Here is a 17,062-nt window from a genome sequence, read left to right on the forward strand (position 1 = left end):
CTGGTAATGGAAAGCTTCTGAAGAACTTAAATTCTAACTGATACCAGGGAGAAATCTCTTGCTAGGCATAAGTTAGATTGAACTTTTCCAGGCTACAATATCTAAATGGTTTTTAGAAAGGGAGGGAAACTAAAAGGAGTTAAGCAATTGGGTGCTTTGCATAGCTTTTAAAATCACTATGAAATTTAATCTCATTGAATCTTTTTTGGTATTTTTAAGATTTTTATTGGGGGATGGGAACAGCGCTGGGGATTTGGGGGAAGGGGAACAGACAAGTTGCTTTCCTTTTGTTCTTCAGTCTAGTTGTGGAGGATGTTGCTTTACTGGCCCAAGTTGGCACCATCATTGCGCTGTTCCTGGGCGAGGCAGATCAGTCACCGGCTTCTGGACGGTGGCTCACGGCGGCGGCTGCTGGCCGCTCACGCTGGCTGCTGGCCACACACGGTAGCCCATGGCAACCCACTGCAGCGGACTGCAGCCTACGCCGTCACCAGCGACTCACAGCAGCCCAGCTCCAGGTCGAGCTGTTGTTCAGCATCTTAGCTGTAGAGGGCAGGGTCACTGGCCCTCTGGCATCCCAAGCCAGCTCTTAACCAACGCGCCACTCGGCCGGCCCTCATTGACCCTTTAAGAAGGCATTATCAGTCCCATTTTATAGACGAGGTAGGAGAGTTTAAGTGAGACTTTCAGGGCCTTAGCTATTAATAATGATTCCATCCTAGGTCTGTCATATCTCAGAGTTCATTATTCCTATTACACCATTCTGAACCGAGAAGTGAGAAAATGGAAGGGAAAAAAGGACTTGGGTTTTTGAGGAACCAACTTTGTCTTTCCCATTGCACCTATTGGCCACCATCTGTGTCCATCTGAGAAAAAAGTAATATTCTGTATTAATAAGTAGTGGGCCCTGGAAAGAGAAAAGGTCAAAATAAGATTATAGGACACCTTTCCCGGGAAGTCACCAGTAGCTGAAAGGAGAAGTCAGACGTAGTATCCACATTGAGGAGAAAGGAGCTGAAAGAGCCAGGCCTGCAGAGACCTACAGACAGGATCCAGGGACCTGTTTCTTCATTCTTTCAGCCCAGGCATTGAGCACACACAGTGTGCTAGACTTTTGTGGGCCAAGGGAACAGCAGATAGAGTCTCTGCTTTCACAGAGTTTACTCTATTTGGAGAGATATCTATAAGAAGGATATTTTCAGACAAAAATGAATGCTCTGAAGAAGACAGAATGAGGGTTACTTAAACTGGGTGGTCGGGGAAGACCTCTCCGAGAAGTGACCATTGAGTCTGCGGCAGATTGTGTCCAATGTGGGAACAATTACAAAAGTAAAGGCAGGAATGAGCTTAGTGTGATCAGGGGACAGAAGTGAAACCATGACACTAGAGAGAGCGGTGGTCAGACATGCAGGGGCTGCAGGTGGCCGGAAGCAAGAGTGCAGTAAAGCCCTTGGGAGAGTTTCAGTCATGGGACCCACATGGTCTTCACCTGTTAAGAAGACGGCTGGGGCTGCTGTGGAGAAAGGGCTGTGAGGAGGTAAGAGCAGAGAGGCCTTTGCAGAAGTCCAGGCAGGAAGTGATGGCTGGATCAGGGTGGCTGAGACCAGCAGGTAACCACCTGCATTTCAGAGAAGCTCTAGATTTGGTCCTGGGTGAAACTAAAGTAGTAGGTCTCAAACCACTTACTTTCTTAAAAATTATTGAGGATCCCAAGGAGCATTTTTAGGTGGATTATATCTATTAGCATCTACCAGTCACCTCCTTGATTAAATTTATTTCTAGGTATTTTATTCTCTTTGTAAATGGGATTGTTTTTCTAATTTCTCTTTCTAATAGTTCATTATTAAAGGTACAGAAACTCAACAGATTTCTGTAAATATATTGTGTATCTTACAATTTCACTGAATTCATTTATTAATAGTTCTAATAGTTTTTTGGTGGATTCTTCAGGGTTTTCTGTATATAATATGTCGTCTGCGAATAGTGACAGTTTTACTTCTTCCTTTCCAATTTGGATGCCTCTTACTTCTTTTTCTTGCCTAATTGCTCTGGCTAGGACTTCCAATACTATGTTGAATAAAAGTGGCAAGAGTGGATGTGTTTTACTGAGTTTAAACCAGTTTGTGGCATTCATATTTTCTTAGATTTTTTTAATCTTTGAAAACTGTATGAATCGTTTCTGTTAAAAATATGTGCCCATTTTAGTGATGATTCAAGGACTTTAATTTGTATTTGAGGCAAAGAGAAATGAATCTGTAAAATTTCTCAAGAATGTGGAATAGTTTCTAATGAGAATTTTCTGCTTGCTCTGTTTTTAGGCCTTCTTCCTGGTCTATGCTCTGGGATGTCTAAGTATTTACTATGAGAAGGTAAGATGTTTTATTTAGGTATAATCCACTTTAAATTTTCCCGATGTTAAAAGCTGGTTGTAGTAATTTCCATATTGCTTCAATACAAATGCATCGCTTTCACTAAATAAAATAGGAATTGAATTTTTCTCTAAGTTTCAGCTTTGGGTCTTGAATTGGGACTGTTCAGGCAAAAGCCAGTTTTGACCCTTTTAGACTGAACTTCATTCCAACAGGCTCAGAGAAGAGCAGTAGCTTATATAATGCTCAGGAAATTTGTGTTAGAAGAGTCCTAAAAATTAACAACAAAAATATAAGCTGCCATTGTTTAGCACTACTCCAGTAAAGGCTGTGTGTTAGGTGCTTTACATCTCATACTTCTAATCCTTACCTCCCATCTGGTAAGAATTTTACAGATAAGGTAACTGAGTCTCAGAGAAAATAAATAAGTCCCCCAAGGTCTCACAGCTTGTCTGGGTATAATTAGTATTTGAACCTACATCAGGGTAGCTCCAAAGCTTGTGATTCCATATGGCAGCCTGCTGCCCTCAGAAGAATGGTCGTCCCATAAGAAGTTGCTCCTGTTGCCTGCCTTCTAGTAGATGAACTGGAGGGCTGGGTACACAGTTGGGAGGGAGACTTTCCACTATACACTTTTTATACTTTTTGAATTTTGAACCATGTGAATATGATACCTATTCAAAATAATTCAAATGAAATTAAAATTAAGAACACAAATGTAAGCAGAACAGTAACTAGACCAGAGAAAGCATACTTTAGTCTGTTCGCAGAAGTACATAATTTTATCATTCATCAAATTCTAATTATATAAGTATTTTTCACAAGTATTCCAGTGGTTTAGAAATGAGTGTCTGGCTAAGGGGTGACTCATTTTCCCAGATGGTGGCCGTTTTCAGCCCACCCTGCCTCCTCTCCTGGGCCTTCGCTGAACTTTGTCAGAACATTCCAGCTGCTACATAGAATCCTCAACATCTGAAACATGGTGGGCTGTCCATATTGGAAGTTCAGCTTTCTCCACAAGACTTGCTTCTCAGAGAAGGGGTTGAGTGTTTCCTCGCAGTGGGATTTGAAGGCCACACACATAGGGAGTTTCCACCTTAGGAACAACTGCCAAAAAAACCCACAACTCTAGCTCATATTTATGGTATTAAAATCTTCGTCTGAGCCAACTGAGCAAATCTGATCAAGTGACTGAATCCCAAACCAACTGAAGAACTGATCATTTTACCAAGCACTTAAACGAGGCAAAAAATCTTTCCAGACTTATCTAAGGTTTTTTTGTATTGATACATCAGAATGTTCTCTGAACTGAACCATGCTCAGTCTCTTCAAGTCCTACATGAGAAAGTAAAATTCTCTTATAATCAGTTGGAATATTAATTTGTGCCACCAGATAACAAATTCTCTAGTTTCAAAGACTAAATGGATCATTTTTTAAAGCTTTTATAGAGTTATTTGTGGCTGTTCTGAATGTGGCCTGATGTGCAGTAGCTGCTCTTTAGGGTCTGTGAAACGTTTGGCCCACGCTGCGCTTGTGGACTTGTTACACTAGAGCACCCCAGCATGCACTCCTTCCTCTGCCTGGAATGTGCGACCCCAGCCACCGCCACCTCCTCCAAGACCATCCAGCACCCCTTTCATTTGGCTACTTCCTTCTCATTTCAGTGTTACTGGCTCAGGGCAACCTCTCGCAAGTCCTCTAGAGCAGTGCTGTCCACTTTGAAATATATTGAGAGCCTCAGACAGGAGCCACCTGTATAACTTAAAATTTGTTAGTATCCATATCTCAGATCAGGCATGTGGCTGGTGGCCACTACATTGGACATCACAGATCTAGGTCTAGTGAGATCCCTCTGTTATGGATACCATGTTTGTTTTATTCACTGCTTCAGCTTCACACTTAAAGATGTTGATTCACTGGCTGAATGATGAGTGAATATGTAGATAATAATGCCTTTTTTTCCCCAATAACTTTAGGAGCCTTTAACGATTGTGAAACTGTGGAAGGTTTTTACCACAGTTGAGCCCACATTCAGGACTACGTACATGGCGTACCATTACTTCCGAAGCAAGGGCTGGGTGCCCAAAGTAGGACTTAAGTACGGAACAGATTTACGTAAGTCATTCTTGGCATGGTAGATGTCAGAACCAGAGTTTGCATCAGATCTAGAGTGAAAATTGAATTGGTTATATGTGCTGTTGCCGATCGTTCCTGAGAAATGCCTTCCTTCTGGCTTAGATGAGAATATTGGATATTTGGATTGGGGTGGAGATTCTGTCTAGAAGGAGTGAAAAGGCAATCTAGGAGAAGAGCCTGGGAGTAGAAGCTTGCAGCCCCAAGTCAGGCTTTTCCTGTCATCTACTCTGTAATCTTAGGAAAGAGTTCTACAGTACCCAGCCCCCACCTCTCATCAGCCATGTGATATAGAGCAGTCCCTTATCCTCTGGGCCCCTCTTGACTCATCTGACAAATGAGAATAACCATATACTAATAATCAGAGCTATCATTTATTGGGTATTTATTATATGCCAAACAGTGTACTAAGTGCTTCACATTCATTATCTCATTTAATCCTTACAGCAGTCCTATGCGATGGATACTTACTACCCTTATTTTTCTGATAGGGGGACAGCAGGTTTGGGACAATGGGTCATGTGCCCCCAGTAGTTTTCAAGGCCAGTACCTTAGAGAACTGGACTTTGAATTTTGGAGCCCAGGTTCTTAGAAACTTTTACACAGTTCTTCCTCCCCTGATCTTTCCTTAAAGAGAGGAGTCAGAGCCAGGTGAGCGAGACCTCATTCAGCAGATAATTACTGAGGGTTTCCTGTGGGCCAGGGCCTTTGAGATGCCACGAATAAGAGGTGAACAAGACAAATGCACAGCTTGTGTCCTTGATGGAGCCGCTTGTGTACTTGGGGGGAGGGGGAGCAAACAAACAAACGAATACCTACATAATGTAATTTCAGGCACTGATAAATACTGTGAGAGAATTAAGAGTAGAGTAAAGGAGTTAGTAACAGTGGTCAGGAAAGCATTCTGAAAAGAAGTCACAGTGAGGGAGCAGGTTGCTTGAGAATCTGGGGAGGAACATGCTGAACACGCCAGGCAAGGTGAACAGCAAGCGCAAGGGCCCTGAGGCAGGAACAAGCTCAGCAGGTTTCAGGAACAGCAGAAAGACAGTGTGTCTAGAACTCAGAGATCCAGGAGGAGATTGACATGAGGTGATGTCTGAGCGTGACGGTAGGCTGGATCCAGGTCACAGGGCCTGGCAGAGACTTGCAATGTTACTCTACTGATTGGACGTCTTGGGAGATTTTGAGCAAGGGAGTGACTTAAATTGAATGACTTAATTTAACAAGACCCTCTGTCTGCTCTCTTATTAATGGACTGAGGAGGGCAAAAATGGAAGCAGACTGGTTAGGGAAGCTGTGCCCAACCAACCCTGCAGGTGGAATGAATGTGAGGCTTGTGGTAAGAGAGGAATCAGGGATAATGCCTAGCTATTTGGCTTTATGTTTTGTCCAGTGGAATACTATAAAGCAGCGGTTCTCAACCTTCCTAATGCCGCGACCCCTTAATACAGTTCCTCATGTTGTGGTGACCCCCCAACCATAAAATTATTTTCATTGCTACTCTATAACTGTAATTTTGCTACTGTTATGAATCGTAATGTAAATATCTTTTTGTTTTCCGATGGTCTTAGGCGACCCCTGTGAAAGGGTCGTTCGGCCCCCAAAGGGGTCGCGACCCACAGGTTGAGAACCGCTGCTGTAAAGACAGGCAGTTCTGGAGCACAGGAGAGCCTTGAGATGTAAATTTGGATTATATAACTAGCACTTAAAGCCACGGGCTTGGGTGAGTGCACATACTTGTAATGAGCACTAGTATAGTGTCACTCCTTTGGTAAGTCCCCAAAACTCATTTTCCTCATCTACCAAGTGAGGGTGCTTCCTGGATGCTTTTCAGAATTGTTAGTGAGGTTCAAACAAAAATTTCAAGATGTATGAGAGGCCTTCTAAGAATTCATGGCCCTTGGGGTCTTTTGAACTCTGACACATACTTATTCCATGTATTTTTGAACCTTTTTAAATGCTCTAAAATTGAGTGTGCTTAATCTAGACTCATTGGATGGTCTTAAATGGGCACCTGCACCCCCTGACATTTTATTCAAAAGATTGTGTTTGTAGGATGGTGTGTTTTTCTGGGTCGAGTCCATACCTTTCATTAAATTCTCAAAGGGGGTCAGCAATTCAAAATAAAAGTTAAGGATCACCTATCCCTCTAAAATAAATGGTTTCTTTTGTTTCTCCCATGCCTGGATTTCAGGTACAGATATCCTAACTCCGAGTTACCACACGAATGATCAGGATTAGCTTGAGATTAGTTTGCTAGGTTTACAGATAATTGTATTGGCCACAGGTCACGTTGTTTAAATAAGTGATGTGCCTGTTTCATTTTTCTTCATTGGCTTCCCGCCCTGTTCTCCTTTTCATGCTCCTGTAAGAATAGCACTCACTGTAAATGTTTGCTGGTCTTCTCCAACTTTCTCATTATGTGGATGAAATTTGAGTAGAATTTTCCAGCGGACAAAGCTACAGTGATGCATTAAGAGGTGGCATGGTGTGATGGAAAGAGAGCTCTTTTGGGTTCACAGCCGGCCCTACTTAACTACCTGTGTGACCTCAGCCAAGTTTTTTCATCTCTGAGTTTCCATTTGCTCATCATATAACATGGATAACAACACCTTCTTTATGAAATAACATTTATTTTAAAAAATGGGTTGCAGGGGAACAGGGCCTTTGTTGAATGCCTTCTAAGCATACCTTATCTCCCGTATTTTCATTGCTCAAGCCATATTTGTGGATAATGAGTAGAGACAACTTTTCTAATTTAAAAATAAACTGCCTTCTAAGGATGGATGAAAGGACAGATGGATTTTTTTAAAAGAAAAATAAATCAACCGCTATTTCCCAACTCCCTGGAGGCCTTAGTCCCAGCCGGGGCATATCATGCACTTCAAACCACTTGTATAATTAATGTGAGACCAGGTCTCCAGCCCAGCAGCAAAGGAAGGATAACTTCACCGTTCCTGCTTTAGCCAGGGTTCACGAGCAGTGCTAGCCTGGGGTGAGAGGATTGACTTCCTAAACTTTACCCCTTTCTCCAGGTACAGCTGCTGGGTGCCACTGATTTTTAACAATATTATTTTAGTTCTATGGGCTGGTGACCTAAGCACATGTACCCTACAACTGCCAACACAGGTTAAACCCAGGCCATTCTCTCTCAACAGTTGTTTCTGCTTACAGAGCTAATGACTCATGACAAAGGGCCGTTATGAAATTCACATCTTATCAGGGAAACTCTTCCTTAAATAAATCTTGTCAATCAAATTTCATTCCAGGAGCAGTATTTGGAACAAGTGATATGGATCTCAAATCAAGTGCAGCTGCTGAGCAAGTTGACCTTGATTGCCTACTGGTGAAAACCAGACTAGAAACGGGGAGCTTTTCCTTACATGCCCCACCCAAAAGCTCCCATGGCTACTGGCTCCTTTGGTGACCAGAAACCTTGCTTGCCTCGGTGCTTTTCTTTTCTTGTCTTATTTAATCTTCAAATACTCATGTGAGGTGCGTATTATTCACCTCCCTGCCACAGACTGTGCGCCTCCGAAGGGTTCCCTGTGCAATTCCAGGGTCCATGTGGCAGAGTCCCTGGTCCCAGGATCTTTCTCTGGGCGGCAGCTCTTGACCTCCGTAGATTGAATTACAGTAGTCCCCCATTACCCGAAATTTTGCTTTCCTTGGTTTCAGTTACCCGTGGTCAGTGGTGATCTGGAAATATTAAATGGAAAATTCCAAAACTAAATGATTCATAAATTTTAAATTCCGCCTCATTCTGAGTAGTATGATGAAATCTCTCACTGCCCCTCTCCATCCCGCCCACAAGGTGAATCGTCCCTTTGTCCAGCACCCCCACACTGCCTACGTTTCCCACCCAGTAGGCACTCAGTAGCCATCTCAGTTATCAGGTCAACTATCACATTATCGCAGTGCTTGTGTTCATGTAACTCTTGTTTTACTGAATAATGGCCCCAAAGCCATTCACATAACTTTTATTACACTATATTGTTATAATCCAGCGGTTCTCAACCTGTGGGTTGTGACCCCTTTGGGGGTCAAACGACCCTTTCACAGGGGTCGCCTAAGACCATCGGAAAACAAAAAGATATTTACATTACGATTCATAACAGTAGCAAAATTACAGTTATAGAGTAGCAACGAAAATAATTTTATGGTCGGGGGTCACCACAACATGAGGAACTGTATTAAGGGGTCGCGGCATTAGGAAGGTTGAGAACCGCTGTAATCTATTTTATTATTAGTTGTTAATCTCTTACCATGCCTAATTTATAAATTAAACTTTAATATAGGTATGTATTCATAAGAAAAAAACATGTACAGTATGTACAAAACATACATAGATATATGTAGGGTTTCGGGCATCCACTGGGGGTGTAGGACCATGTCCCCCGTGGATAAGAGGGCACAACTGTGGTAGGGCAGACTGATCTCTGAGTGGCATGTTTGGTTATGTGATTTTTTCCCCCCACTTGACTTTGAATTTCTTAAAAATAGGAATGAGTCTTGTTCACTTCTAGCACCAACACCTAAGTCAGTACCTAGCCAGATTAGCTCAGACACTTTGAATTACACTGATTGGACAGGAATAACAAAGTATACTGATCCACAAACTTCACACTCTTGGTACACATTCATACTCTCACTCTGGAGAGTGTAAGAGGCAAGACAAGAATCACTTGTACTTGACTTTGGAATTCATTTGTGGGGTGGGAGTGGGATGAGAGCATTAGGGTCTTAGCAACAGATTTGCTTTCCTAATTGCATTTTGTTTCAGGGGTGAAAAACAGTTTGGGTTTTAAAAATAGACTACAGGGCATATTGCAGATCAGCCATATATAGATAATTGGATGTTTATGTCCCTTTGGAGAAGAAAAAACTTAAGTAATAAAATAAGATTTTTATTTCAGGTGGTTATACATTTCCTTTCTTTTTCTTTGCAGTGCTGTATCGAAAAGGTCCTCCATTTTACCATGCAAGGTTTGGAATGATTTTTATTGTAAATGAATTTATGGCTTAAAGGGACATGAAGAAATTTCTGGCCTCCACTTTAATTTCAGTGCCACAGAAACAATTAGCCATGTTCCTGTTGGCCTGATAGGGATATATACTATATATTGGTACCTTATACACCATACATAAAATAATAAATAGGTTATGATAATATGTTTTTATTATTAAGTTAATCTATGTAGTAATTGTTCATCTTAACATCAGTGACTGCCAGTATACAAACAGTTGAGTGAATTCTCAGCTTTCATGTTGGGAGAAATATTTCTGTATGTGTTGAAATCAGCCTGAAAGTTTGTAACATAAACTACGAGTTTTTCATTAATATTTTCTCAGTAACAGTCTAGGGGAATTTAGGATCAGAAGATGTACATTTTATTTTTCATGTATCTTCATTCTTGGTAGGACAAACAGTATTCTTTTTAAACAGATTGATTTCATGCTATTTATTTTTAAAACACTCTTTATGTGTTTTTCAGTTACTCTGTCATTATTGAGCTAGTCGATGACCATTTTGAGGGCTCTCTTAGAAGACCTTTCAGTTGGAAGTCGCTGGCTGCCTTGAGCAGAGTTTCAGTGAATGTCTCCAAGGTAACAAACAACATCAGCTCTGGCATTCACATGTTACTTAAATGGTTGGGTTATTTATTTATTTTTTTTAATGTAGTAGAAACAGAGAAGTCATTTGTAGAGACTTCAGAGTGTTTCTGCCGGAGAAGTTCTGGGCGAGTGGGCTAGAAGCTGTCCTCCCCTTATGTCCCCTCCCACCCAACTGGCTCTAAGCTCCAGGAATTGAGCTTCAGAGTTTCCCATAGTGATTAGTATCAGTGAGCGTGAGCGTGGCCTTTCTCCCCAGGGGTGCCATTGGTAAGCGCAGCCTGCACATGCTCACAGTGTATGTTCACAGAGGAATCCAACCCTTGACACATTTCTTTTCAGCTTGCAGATCTCTTGAAGAGGGAGGAAGGGATTTAATTTATTGCTAAACACTGTACGTGTTTTTTCACCACCCATTTACCATCCTCATCCTAAGAGTGAGGAATCAAAGGGTCAAGAAGCATTGAGTGAGGAGCCCGTGACCATGAAGCTCATATGCAGAACTGGGATTCAAACCCAGAGTCAGCTGACTTACTGGCCGTGTTCCATTGTACTGTGCTGCCCTTGAGATAGGAGGGAAAGTTCATCTCACACCAGGACTATTGAGGATGAAAGTTTTGTGTGTTCTCTGGTATTCCGTAATGTGCTAACTGAAAATGAATTGTGGGCCCCCTCCAGCTGCTGGAGGGATAGTGGGAGCTGAGGCTGGCAGGTCCAGAGGGGCCAGGCGGCAGCTGTCTTGAGTGCAGGTTAAGTTGCTTAGGCCTTAGCCTGTAAAAAGTAGCTTTGTCCTATAGAAATATGGAGTCTGTACTGTTTCTAGTATTTTTATGCCCACTTTTGGGGGCATACATATTAGCGTATATTGACTATTTTAAATGCTATGTTTATGACCAGTATATCTACTTTATTTGCATTCTCTTTCCATGTCAATGATGACTAAATGGCAGGTCCTTAGTCTGGAATGTGAGCCCAGTTATGAAGCTCCCAGGAGGAAACTGATGCGCTTTGTGATGTTTCCAGGAGCGCACAGTGAGAGGGAATGGAGACAGCCTGCATGTCCTGCTGATGCACTCAAATGTGTACGATTTTGTGGCATATGGAGATTGTTTTCTATTTTCCTAATAGGAACTTATGCTGTGCTATTTGATTAAACCCTCTACCATGACTGACGAAGAAATGGAGTCACCAGAGTGTATGAAAAGAATTAAAGTTCAGGTGGGCAAACTCAGAGATAATTTACACCATCCTAAAGATTCCATCCACTGTATTGTGTCCTCTTGAACATGTGTCCCAAGAAAAGAAATGAAACCCACCTTCCTTGGTAATAGCAAGCCTGATTAAGCCCTTTCCTGCCAAATGCACTCTCACTCCCCCTTAATTCCTGCTGCTTCCTTACCTGCCATGTGATCTGGTTTCTGTTCTTACCACTGAGCTGAGACTTCTCTCCCTGACAGCCTGGGACATCCTGGTCATGCCAGGACCTGTCCTCAGTCTCAGCCCCAGAGACGGGAAGTGTTGCTGTTGACTCATCCCTTCCTTGAACTTCTTGCCTTGCTTCTGGGGCTCTGTGTTGAGCTGAGTCTCCTGCTGTCTTCCTGGCGGGGCTTTCTCTGCCAGGGATGCCAAGTTCATTGTCCATCACCCAGTGTTTGTTAATAGTCCCATCCCTTGCCCTGTCTTTGACTCCTCCCCAACATCACGTATCTCATTGTTTTTTTTCTATCTCTAACTTTGCGTCCTTCTTTTTTGTTAACACTGCCCCAACCCACTGCAGACCTGCTCGAGGGCCCCAGTGCCTCATGCCTCCAGTTTGTTCTGCTCATCCCCACTAGGTTAGCCAATCCAGATCCACTTCTCCCCTCTCAGTGCTCACCTGAATATACCAGCGCCATCATTGACTTGGTTCTGATGTTAAATACAAACTTTTGTACTGGCACTCCTAATCCTAGAAAGTGCTAGTAGAGGCAAGTTTAGCTTTTAAAATCTTTGCGTTGATTACAGTAGATACCATTTGCATATAAGGTTGATATTGCTACATTCACATTTTTTCCAAATGTTTAGTTACAATGAATGGGAACAGGTATCCCCATTATGTGGACAACTTTTTGTGAAATGTAGCTACAGTGTCACATGCGTAGCATGTTCTTTCATTTCTGTTTTTGAAACTCAGTCGTCTTTTTGTTTTGATTGGTTACAGGAGGTGATTCTAAGCCGCTGGGTTTCTTCACGAGAGAGGAGTGACCAAGACGAACTTTAACAATTCAGCCTCAGATTTCTGATTTCACCAACAAATACTTATTGAGTCTCCTACAGTAAGCCAAGTTCAGGGCGAGGTAAAGAGTCCATTTATTGTAATTGTCCATTCACTTAAAAGTTTTACAGGACATGGTGCTCCCAACACCAGAAAACTGTTAGTGTTTTAAAATAAAATCACACAGGGTAGAAAAAAAGCCCTGTGCCAAGACCTGAGATTCTGTCCTTGAATCGGTCACTGACTCAGACTGACCCTGAGCTCCTCGCCTCTGGGCCTCAGTCCGTGTCCTCATCCATTCAGTGAGAAGGTTGGGCTACATGAGTCCCAAGAGGACTCTTCCAGCAACAGGGGAGTTCTGTTGTTGTTTTCTGATTTTACCTGAAAACAATATAATAGTTCACCTTTATTGTGGCACCTGCAGTTTCTGGGGCACTTTTGTACACAGGGATCTCTTGTTCCCCAAACCCAAGCTGTTCCTGAGAGAGTGCTAAAGAGCAGATTGGGGGATTGCAGGACGCGATGTTCCATTATTTCAAATGGAAAAAATACAGTGTCTCAGCTTGTCTAAGAACTTCAACCAATTACTCAAACTCAGAAAAACCCATTTAATATTCAACAAGGATTTCTGTATCATAGAAAACATTTAAAGTATCAATTACCTAATGATTTGTCAGTGAACTCATTGGTGGGCAAATTGGTATATAGACTATACAACAATATTATACAGTATTAGATAAAAGTTGCATCTTGCTTCAGTGAACTTGTTATGAAATAAAAATAGTTGTTGAAATGTATGAAGATACATAATGAGTACAATTAACATTTAGTAAAACACAATAAACAAAGCCTTTTTAAAATTGGTTCGATCCCAATGAAGAGTTGCCTGAGGGATAGCATATAGAGGCAGGAGGGAAATGGACAGAGGCGTTGGGGAAAGTGGGAGAGGAGCAGGAGGAAGTCAGTGTAGGCCTGAGGTTCATCCACTGCCCAAATTCAAGACACTAGCTGACAGTTTTCTCCTTGGCACTAAATAACTCCTGCAGTAGATGGTTAAGAACCATCTTTGGAAACTGAGATGAAAAAACGAAAATGGGTTCTTGTTTGCATTCTCTTGATGCGTGATCTTAGAGCTTCTGATAGGCTCCTTAGCAAAGTGATTCACTTTGAATCATCACTTTCTCAAATGTTGAATGTTGGCCAAAAATTTCAGTAGGCATTTCCTCCCTATTTCATTCTTCACTTGTGGTAGCATTCTTTTCAAGCCTAATCAGTGCATCAAATGCCTTTATGGTAAAAATTCTTCCAGGAATCGTTCATCAAAGTGTGGTCATCCTATCAGCTCTCCACCTCAGATGCTTTATCATCAGTTAATATGCCTTGAAGGTTGTGGGGACTCCTTGGGTATAAAGGCTACAGTAAAGATGTAGAGAAGCCAAAAGACCGCACAGATATTTGTAACTGAAAGCTCTAGAAGGATATCATCATCTTTAGTCAAAGAAGCCTTGTATGAAGGATTTTCCTTTATGTAGAAGATTTGAACACCATGTAGCCGGCCATGCACTCTTCAGTGTTACCTGAGGGACTGAGGGGTTCTGAAATGATACACCAGCAAAGGCTTCGGTTTCCATCACCCTCACAGTTTCCAGCTAAAAGCAGTATTAGCTTATCTTTGGAAGCATTAAGTCCTAGCATTTTTTTCTTACCTTCTGAAATAAATGTACCAGATGGCATTTGTTTTCAAAAAAAGCTCAGGTTCAAGATTGGAAATTTACTCTGTGATAAAACCACCATCGGGAGATTTGCAGTTCACTGGGGGAGATGCTACAGCCTCACCGAGAGCAGGAGTGCTTCACCTGCAACATTCATAGCGTCAGGCTTTGAATGGTTCTTAAACCTCTCAAACCGTCCAGACTTGCTTTAAAACTGAAATCCTTCACCAAGTCCTCTCTCTCTTCCATCACTTTCCTTCCAGCTGTCCTGAGGTGTTCAAAGCCACCCACTGTACCCACATGTGTTTAGTGGCATCAGGCTGACTAGCCACTCAGGAATTTCACTAGCTTTATAAAAATAACATGGCACACTCAAGAACACCATGAAACTCTGTGGAACCAACATTTTTTACAAATTGTATTTTCACAACCCAATGCAAAATAAAATAACCAAAAAAAGGCAGATACCTGCTTGGCCAAGATTATATCTTTTATATGATCACCTTTCTCAATACACTATCACTTCCAACTTTTTTTTTTCTAATACGGGATTTTGTAGGCCTCTAAAACTCACCTATTTTTTTCGTGGGCTTTTCCATTTCCATAGGAGACATTTTTGCTTAACAAAGTCGGTAAAACGATGTGATAATGCACCACACGTCCAAACAGCACAAGCATCGGGCAGTCAACTAAGACAGCAGTGCATGCAGTGCCCTCTTTCTGTCCAGACACTCACAACTTGAGTGATTTTGCTTCAGACTCCTACATGTTCATTGTTTTTTATTTGGATAACCAATATGAGCTACTGTTTTTTGCAAATCATTATAGTATATATTCACATAGTGGGAGTTGAGATGGACAGACACCTATGTTCTTGTTTGTCCCACAATAACCTTTGGAATTCAGGTGGTGGGACCCTCCACCAGAGAAAGGTTTGAGGCTCAGAGATGCGGCTGTTGTATGTCACCACCGGGAAGTACAAGTGGAGAACTTGACCTGAGAGCTCTTGGTCCTACATTCTGCCTTTATGAGATCTCCACAACTGAAGTGACACCAGCCTAGAAAATCCTGTGAAGACAGAAATACAGCTGCGCTGGGGCTTGTCTGGGTGATGTTAAAGAGGAAGGCTGCCCTCCACTCCAGGCCGAACCAGGTATATGCTGGTATAGCTGGGTAGTGGTACCCCACATCAAGGTTGGGGTGCAGCCTGAGATCCCTCCCACCAGGAACATGCTTGTGCATATGACTTTGCATACGTCTTAAGAAGGCTCACAGGTTCCATGAGGACCATCGGTGAATCCAAGGTTAAGAACCTGGGAGCAGTGTGTGGTTCTTAGCTTCTGATTAGTTTTTCCAAAGATAATTCTATTGAAGGCTAGGTAATGGAGTGAGCCCTCTAGAAGGAACCATTCAAATCTCAGCTCTGCCTCTCAGTGGTCATGTGACCTTAGGCAACTTACTTGCCCTTTATGAGCCTCAATTTTCTTACCACGAAATGGGGCTGATGATGATATTTGCCTCGTGTGCGGTTATGTGGATAAAGGAGAACTCAAAAAGTACCTGACACGGGGCGTTTAGCCCCCCTTCTCAGAAGGAGTGATTGAAACCCACCAAACTGGCAAGAGAAATAGTGTCTATTTATATTCAGAGCTAAATCTGGGTTGAGAACTGAAATGTGTTTGTGGAAGGTAAGCCCATCTGAAAACAATCACAGGCACTGTTTGTTCACAGAAAGTGGAGAGAGATGAGAGGACGTTTGGAGAGGGTGTCCTATGTGCTGAGGGGCTGTTTTGTCGTTGGGGTGAGCCAATTTACCTTTATCCTGCCTTCCGAAGAACCTGCATCCAGAATCAGGAAGTCACCTTTGGGAGGTGCTGGACTCGCCCAGGGAGCAGCGGGCACCATTAAGTGGTTCTGTAACCACAGACCTGCGGCAACCTTTAGAGTACCACGTCCTCAGGTTAGAGTCAGTAGCTTACAGTTTCCAGGTTTTTTAAACTATAAGACTCTGGCTTTGGTATTAAGTTTCAGCAATCCCTTGGTCTCTCTGATGGGCCTTAGGTGGATGGTAGGATGGCCAAGAGCTCCTTGGTTTGGAGTTAGATCCACGTTTGCATCCCAGCTCATCCACGTGCAAACTTAACCTCAGTTTCCTCATCTATAAAATGAAGTTAATGTTATTAATGTAAACATACAGTGGAATGCTGTTCAGCCACAAAAAGAAATGAAGTACTGATGTGTTACAACATGGATGAACCTCGAAAACATGCGAAGTGAAAGAATTCAGACACAAAGGTTACATGTTGTTTGATTCCAATGATATACCCCAAATAGGTAAATCTAAAGAGAGAGAACACGCATCACTGGTTACCAGGGACAGGGGAGGGAGGACTCAGGAGTAACTGCTTAGTGGGTGCAGAGTCACCTTACAGGGTGATGAAATGTTTTTGAACTAGATAGAGCTGGTGGTTGCACAACATTGTACTAAATGCCATTGAATTTTTCGCTTTAAAATAGGTTTATGTAATATGAATCTCACCTTAATTTTAAAAAGTAAAAATAATAATGTTATCAGCCCCAGAGGGCTGCTGCAGGGTTACGTGGGTTGGTCCTCCCAAGGTGCTTGTTAGTACAGTGCCTGGCTCATAATGTACTTTCAGTAATTTGCAGCTATGATGATTCATTTTCCGAGGCAGGAGGGAGCACTCGTGGCCTAAGAATCACAGTTACCTGTCATCTATGAAGGCAGTTACTTGTGCAGTCAATTATTGTATGTCGATTCTCAGCGTCAGTTTTAAACCCGAGCTAATGTTTTCTGACCTCATCCCCAAACTGTAAGGGGAAATGGCGACATCTGTGCCTTTACTGTCCTGAGTTCTCTCATAAAGAGATTTACTTCTCTAAAGTAACTGATTCATAGGTAACACTTGGCAGGGATTAAAGCAACGTGAATGGGAGTTGGTTTTGGGCAGGTTTACCA

The 17,062-nt window shown here is 42.3% G+C and overlaps 1 protein-coding gene across 6 annotated transcripts in view; it reads left to right on the forward strand.

Moving 5' to 3' along the window:
- TSEN2 (tRNA splicing endonuclease subunit 2) overlaps positions 1-13,167 on the forward strand; it is a 36,046-nt gene extending 22,879 nt beyond the window's left edge. For all 6 annotated transcript variants that reach the window (XM_019646046.1, XM_019646048.1, XM_019646049.1 and 3 more), the window contains 6 exons: positions 2,319-2,369; positions 4,347-4,485; positions 9,453-9,489; positions 9,999-10,110; positions 11,245-11,334; positions 12,317-13,167. In XM_019646046.1, the coding sequence (XP_019501591.1) occupies positions 2,319-2,369; positions 4,347-4,485; positions 9,453-9,489; positions 9,999-10,110; positions 11,245-11,334; positions 12,317-12,376 (489 nt within the window). In that variant the 3' untranslated portion in view covers positions 12,377-13,167. The remainder of the gene's footprint in view (positions 1-2,318; positions 2,370-4,346; positions 4,486-9,452; positions 9,490-9,998; positions 10,111-11,244; positions 11,335-12,316) is intronic.
- Positions 13,168-17,062: the final 3,895 nt, after the last annotated feature.

This window comes from Hipposideros armiger, unplaced genomic scaffold (genome assembly GCF_001890085.2).
Source record: "Hipposideros armiger isolate ML-2016 unplaced genomic scaffold, ASM189008v1 scaffold_96, whole genome shotgun sequence".
NCBI lineage: Eukaryota > Metazoa > Chordata > Mammalia > Chiroptera > Hipposideridae > Hipposideros > Hipposideros armiger.